Below are 6,938 nucleotides of genomic sequence, written 5' to 3'. Positions count from 1 at the left end.
GGCACATAACAACAACAACAACAACCTCAGTTTTATAGATGATTTAAGCAAGATGGAAAGAGATCAAGTTAATTGTCCAAGGTCAAAAGCAGTAAGTGACATTGGGAAAGACTTGATCTTGTCATTCAAAGGCTTGTGCTTGAGCCCCAGATGTAGAAAGTGCTAGCTCAATGACTTTGGTAAAGTCAAGCAGTCTCATGTTCAGTAGAACTATTTTGATCTTTATATTAGTTATTGGGCAAATGGTGATACAATTTCTCTGCTGTCAATGTAAAATGTCTTTTTAAAAGTTGTGTAACCATCACCTCGGAAATTCCACTGGTAATTGGAAACAAACCCAGAGAGTATTTGGACCCGATTTAAACATTTTAAAAAATTGCACTTGTATGTGATTTGGTACTCCATATAAAGTTCTTCCTAATGGTCTTAGTTTCGAAGAATTTAGAAATCATTTTGCCAGGCACTTCATGGCATGAGGAGTACATATTAGTTGAATGTGTTTTATAGAGAAGGTGTTAAAAGCAGTCTCTCTTCCTGTAGAAATATTTGAGCAAGTTATGATACAGTAATTAAAACATTTGGCTGCTAACAAAATGTCGGTGGTTTGAACCCACCAGCTGCTCCACAAGAGAAGGATGGGGCAGTCTGCTTCCATAAAGATTTAAAGCCTTGGAAACTCTATGGGGGCAGTTCTACTCTGTGCTATAGGGCCACTATGAGTTGAAATCAACCCAATGGGAGTGGGTTTGGTTCTGGTTTTGGTATACTGAGAATAAGCAGCTCTGATGGTGTGCTAAAGCATTGGGCTGCTAACCAGAATGTTGGTGGCTGAAAACCACCAGCTGTTCCAAGGAAGAAAGATGAGTCAGTGTGCTTCCATAGTGATTTACAGTCTTGGAAGCCCTTTGGGACAATTCTACCCTATCCTATAATGTCACCATGGGTAGGAATTGATTCAGTGGCAGTGGGTATTCTGAGGAAACTATAATGTACAAGCTAATAGCTAGATTGCAAGTTGTTAGCATTCTCCATGGAAAAGGGAAGTTTTCTTTCTCATATGACCAAATTAATTCAATAAATAACTAAAGGGAATGAATTAGTACAAGTGTAATTTTATCTGAAGCTATGTCTTTCTCCATGGGAAGACAGTGGTGTTTCTTTCTGTACCACCAGAAAGGTGTTCTTCACCAGAAACACTTTACACTGGGTTTGTTCCTGGTCATCTGAGATTTTTGTTTTATTTTAATATTGTATTTAGTCAGATTGAATCTTGTGTGCTTATATCTCTATACAACCTCCCCCACCAAAATTGTGAGGAAATCTTGAGAAAAAATAGTTGGGTAACTCTTATGCGTGAGACTTAAGAGCACATTTATCAAAATGGTAAGCATCTGTATCAAGGCAGCCAAGAGAAATGTGAGGATGACATGCACTATTCTCCTGGTATTAGTTAGGGCTGGGGAACTTAGAGTACAAAAATACACATTTAGTGCAAAACCAGAGGGAGAAAAGGTGTTTTTATAGTAGCATGTGTTTTAAGACATCCTCTGTCACTGAGAGAAGCTCATGCTGGTAATCACGACGATGCAGAAATTTGTAATTTAGATTGCTACTTAGCCATCTGACTGCAAAATTCTTATAAAATCATGCAACAGTTTTGGTTCTTTTAAATTCCTTTTGGGCCATGTTTGATAAATAACTTTCTCAAATGTTAGAAAATAATCTAGCATTTCAAGTAAGGAATGAAGGTTATCTGCTTTATTGATTATCTAATTTGCTATGCATTTTTTTTTTTTTTTTGTAGATGACAACTGAAATTATAGCAGGTCACTTGGAGTTCTCTAAAACATCAAGGAATATGAAAATTCAATCTGAATAAAATCATAAAGGAAAAGAATTATTTTCTTCATTTAAACAAAAAAACTTAACGAGGCCACATATTTGGGACAATTTTACAATAAATTTCCCTTACAGACATAATACCATAATGCTATGACCTAAATTATATTCAATATTAACTTCCATGAACCAAATATAGCTCTGGTAGTTCTGTTTCTTGAAAGCTCTGAGCACCTTTTCAGGGTGAGCCTCTACTTTCTAAGAATATGAATTTACAATTAAAATGAAGTGAACTATCAAAGCATTAACAATGTATACTCTCTCTTACTGCTGTCCAGTCAGATCCGACTCATAGCGACCCCTCCTTGGGTTTCCGAGGCAGTATCACTATGGAAGTAGGTTGCCCAACCTTTCTTCCGAGGAGTGGCTGGTGGGTTTGAACCACCAGCCTTCTGGTTAGCAGTCAGATGCCTTAGGCATTGTGGCACCAGAGCTCCTACAATTTATACAGTGTATGCAAATATTCTGGATAATATTGATACCTTCGGTCAGAAATTTCTTTGCATTAAATTTGACCAGAGAATATGGAAATGAGGAGACTGGAACAACTGAAGTTTTTCTTGCTGAAAAAACTTGAGTCTGACTTACAGACTCACTGACAGCTTTCTTAAAATTGTTAGTATAGTTTTAACATAATGTCATACTCTATCTACAATTTGGACTAACTATTTTGTGCATAGTTTATGATATAACTTATATCTGTCTACTGATAACTTGAAACCACAGCTAAAGTTTATTTTACAGCTGACTTAAAACAGCTATTGTTAATAATGACTAGGTATTACCAGTTGGGCAGAATTGAATTCTGTGACCAGAAGTTAAAGCATGCTAGTCCTCATTAGAAATCTATACATTTCAATATCTTACAGTCTTTGTTTGGGAAACAGCTTTGGTTCCACTATAGTCATTAAAGGAAACAGCTGAGTCAGCAGCTTGCAGAGTAAAATTTATGGTTATATAATGCTTTTTCACGGTTCAACAGTGAAAAAAATAAAGCTTTTGGAAACAATCAGAATTGAAAGAGATGTGTCTGAAATAGCTAAACCATAGTCAAACCCAGAATTCTACGTTGATAGTCAGAATACATACAGCAAAATACTTCCAGCCAGATTTACACAGCCATTTGACCTTCACAAGTCAGACTTTCCAACATTGAATGCAGTTTTCTGAGACTATACCTTTGACCTTGGGGATATAACTTGGTGTTTTACATCTCTTAGAAAACTTATACTGCCTTTGACCCCAAAATGGAGCTCATCTAAAATGAATATCATCACACATCACATGTTTAAATGGTTAAATTATGTAATCCTTATTTTACTTATTCAGCATACAAGGACAAGGAGGGAAGCTCCAGCTCCTTTGGAACTCTCCCTTCTCATTGCATAAATCTCTTAGCTTTCTTAATGCAAAATGTCCCCCATTTGAAGCTGGGACTAAGGAAATAACTGCATTGTGCTGCAGCCTCAAATTCTGCTACAGCGTTCAGGTTTGGATTCAGCTGAGCTGAACAGAAATATGCAGGGGCAATGTACTGCTTTATGGGAACTAAAGCTTTCCTGAAGGAGACTGTAAAGGGGTAAGCTACTTTTTCTTGAGCCATAGCTTCCCTGACTTTCATTTTATTTACATTGCTTCTCTTTAATAATTAAACAATCACTCTAATGGAATGACCTTACATCTTAAGTGTTACTTCCTATTTCCTCTCTTCCAAAATGCATTTCAATAAACTTTATGCACTCCTTTCTACTTTAGCAACTGTACTAAAAACCCCTGAATAATCACATCAACATACTGCAGTTGGACATCCTTAAGCCATTCAACTTTAATTGTCCCCAATCCTGAACTCTACTATAGTGCAATAGCATTCAAAAGCCCGGGGGTGGGGGGAGCATGTTCACAAATTAGCAGAGAGGGAAAGAAAAAGTCAATGCAGCAGAACTAAAATTAAGAAACACAAACCCAGCAACTCAACTCTGAGTAACTTGAAATTAATTTGACTTTCCTAAGGGTCTGTGTTTTCTTACCTTGCATGTGAATAACTCTGTCATAATTCAGAGTGTAGTTGTCCGAATGATGATCAGCCCAGCACACTGAAATCAGCACCAGGAGAAGTAGGCTCTTCATCTTTACAGCCCAAAGAATCTTCTTCACTGCGAGAGCATCACACACAAAGAGGCTTGTGAGGTTTGGAACCCTTTGGAGTGTTGCACTGCACAACTTATTGCCGCCTTATCATCATATAATGGGTCTGTAAAAATGCTTAACCCAATCTGTTCAGAAAGTTACTGTAGCTGTCTTTGAGAGCTGAAGACTGCAGCTTTGAATAATTCCAGTTCCCCTTATGTGGTAGAAGTAGCCAGAGGACAAATAGTGTTTAACTCTATCTTTGCAGAATTGTAAATTAAGAAATTTAAAACACTGTAGTTTGGAGGTAGTTAGAGCATATTACAAAGAGATGCGGAGAAGGGATTAAATAGACTTTTTTTTTTTTTTTTTTTTAAAGTTAAGCCCTCTGAATTTGGAATATGAATTAAGAAAACAACAGTTTGATATGCCAATAGATTAATATTTATCACCCGGTCTAATTAAGAATAATCTCAAACCAGGGCAAATAAAGAATATTTGCATGAAACTTGACATCATCATTCATTTTACATGTACACGAAGCAGGTTAAATTTGCTTGTTCTAAATAGAAAAGTGGAGAGAAAAAAATCCTATTAAGCAGAAGCAGTGCATTTGCTACAGATTCACTTACCATCTTAAACATTGGTTGGTTCTATGGTAAGTAGGAGAAAATTATGCATAAACTAGGTTAGAGTTGTGTGTGCTACCACGACAATTGCCCTGATTGATTTTTCATTCATCTCTACCTAAACGCTGATGCACCAATTTGGAATACCAGGTAGGGTCTCTGCAGTCAGCAGAGCCTCTGGATGCAGGGAATGTCCCTGCAGCCTCCCAGGTCAATTAAACAAATGAAGAGCTAGAATAGACAGGGAGGGAGCTCTGGTCCTAAGTGAGAGACCAAGTCATCACTGACTGTCCTTTATTGCAAAACCAACTTGAAAAAATGGGACACATCCCCAAAAAGTTTGTCACTGAAAGATTAGGGATAGACCAAAAAACCATCTCAAATGATACAAACCTTATGACCTTTGTTGTACTTGCCAGGCAAGAATTTCAATGTAGCTCCTCTGTTTTAATGTGAAAAGCTGAGGCACATATTAACAAGGGCTTTCTTTTTCTCTCATATACACAGCAGGCTTAACAATAGTTGGCTATTTTAAAACTGAAATTGCACAGTACTGGCTCTTCGTGCTAATTTTTTTTTTCCAGGAAAGACTAACTCCCAGGAATACTTATTACAGAGTTCTCAGTCTGTTCCTGGAGGTCCTTCCAGGGAGCCTCTACTCCACAGCCTAATGCACGTACTCACAGAAGTTCCCCAAGTCTCGTGGGACTGGAACACCTCTCTGTATTTGTCCTTATAAAAACCTGCATTGCTGTAATGCTCCCATCTTTTATGCCTGCTTTAATTTATGTCATAGCTAGATGGTGGCTCATTAGCAAATTGAGATTTTTTTTTCCAGGAAACCAAGAGTGCCACCTTCAAAATTCTATCTAATTTACTTGATCTTATTTTCAGAAGCTCACTTGCTTATACCTCTGAGGATTTTTTTTTAAAATGATTATTTTTTTACAGCTACTAATTTGTTTACATAGGTTACTGTTAACAAATATTAACTACTTGGAACCTAGTGCTGTGTTGTGTGTGGAAGAAAAAAAGAAAATAGAAAAGAATTTGCAATATAATTGAGACAATTATATATGCAAGCATGAAACGGCATGAGACAAACATGAAACAGAATGTGATGGCCAAATCAACATAAGAGGTAGACATGCTGAGTGCCCGGGAATGAGAGGAGGAGAAGAAAAGTTATGGAAGAGAGAGAATTAGGAAAGCATGCAATTTTGACTTAAAAAAAGGAGACATTCTAGGTAAGGGATCAAGATGAGCAAAGGCAGAGGACTTGCTGGATTAATTTTCACATTAATGTGATCATCAACAATATAAATTATGCACACTCGCTAGGTTACAGTTGTGCATCTTACCACTGTAGTCACTCTGATTTCCATTTGTTTCTACCTAAAATATATTCAAAATCAAATCAGTAACCATGGAGTCCATTTTGACCCATGGCCACCTCACGCGTGTCAGAGAGGATCTGTGCTCCACAGGATTTCATGGTTGTGACCTTTCAAAAACAAATTGCCAGCACTTTCTCTTGTGGTTCCTCTGGTAGCTTTGAACCACTAATCTTTCAGTTAGTAGCTGAATGCTTAACTCTTTGTGCCACCCAGGAACTCCAAAAACACATATGTCTATATAATGGCAAATTTTGTATTTCCTTTAATTCCATACCACAGTATTTAAAATTATAGCATTAAGGGTTCAATCTATTGAGTTATGTTAAACTGTCCATGGGCCCAATTTTAAAACGTAAACATCACAAGTAGGAGCAATTAATAATAACAACAGCATTCCTTGTACCTGACTTTCTACTATTTGCTAAATAGTATGCTAAGCATTTTTCACATAGTGGCTCATGTAGTCCTTATAAATATACTGTGGGGCAAATATTTCCATTTTTTACAATTATCATCCTTATTAAAGGTCACATATCTAATAATTGGCAAAATTTGGATTTGACAACAAACAAAAGCAATACTTTAGTTGAGTTGCACTTATTTTTTCTGAATGAAAGATTTAGCCTGTTAGTTGTTTCTCTATATTTCATTATTTAGGATCTTTAAACTGAACATCCTATGAGATTAAAACCCTGTCTCATGTTATATGTAAATATAAACACAATTTTGTTCTGTTTTTTAAGGATATAAGAATTCCATATGAGAAACTGGCCAGGTAGCATTTTTTTTTTAGCATAATTGTGTCTTAGCTTACTTAAAATACAACCCTTGCCATAAGCATTGCCTGGGTAATGTGCATGCATCCACACACAGTCATACGCACACT

The 6,938-nt window shown here is 36.7% G+C and overlaps 1 protein-coding gene across 1 annotated transcript in view; it reads right to left on the bottom strand.

Annotated features, from left to right (window-relative positions):
- The window catches only part of HAPLN1 (hyaluronan and proteoglycan link protein 1), a 63,971-nt gene extending 59,945 nt beyond the window's left edge, over positions 1-4,026 (bottom strand). Inside the window, exon 1 of the mRNA XM_007950543.2 lies at positions 3,927-4,026. Within this exon, the coding sequence (XP_007948734.1) occupies positions 3,927-4,026 (100 nt within the window). The remainder of the gene's footprint in view (positions 1-3,926) is intronic.
- Positions 4,027-6,938: the final 2,912 nt, after the last annotated feature.

Source organism: Orycteropus afer, unplaced genomic scaffold (genome assembly GCF_000298275.1).
Source record: "Orycteropus afer afer isolate SDZICR_OR568_19922 unplaced genomic scaffold, OryAfe1.0 scaffold00276, whole genome shotgun sequence".
Lineage (NCBI taxonomy): Eukaryota > Metazoa > Chordata > Mammalia > Tubulidentata > Orycteropodidae > Orycteropus > Orycteropus afer.
This window is presented reverse-complemented; position numbering and strand designations above follow the sequence as displayed.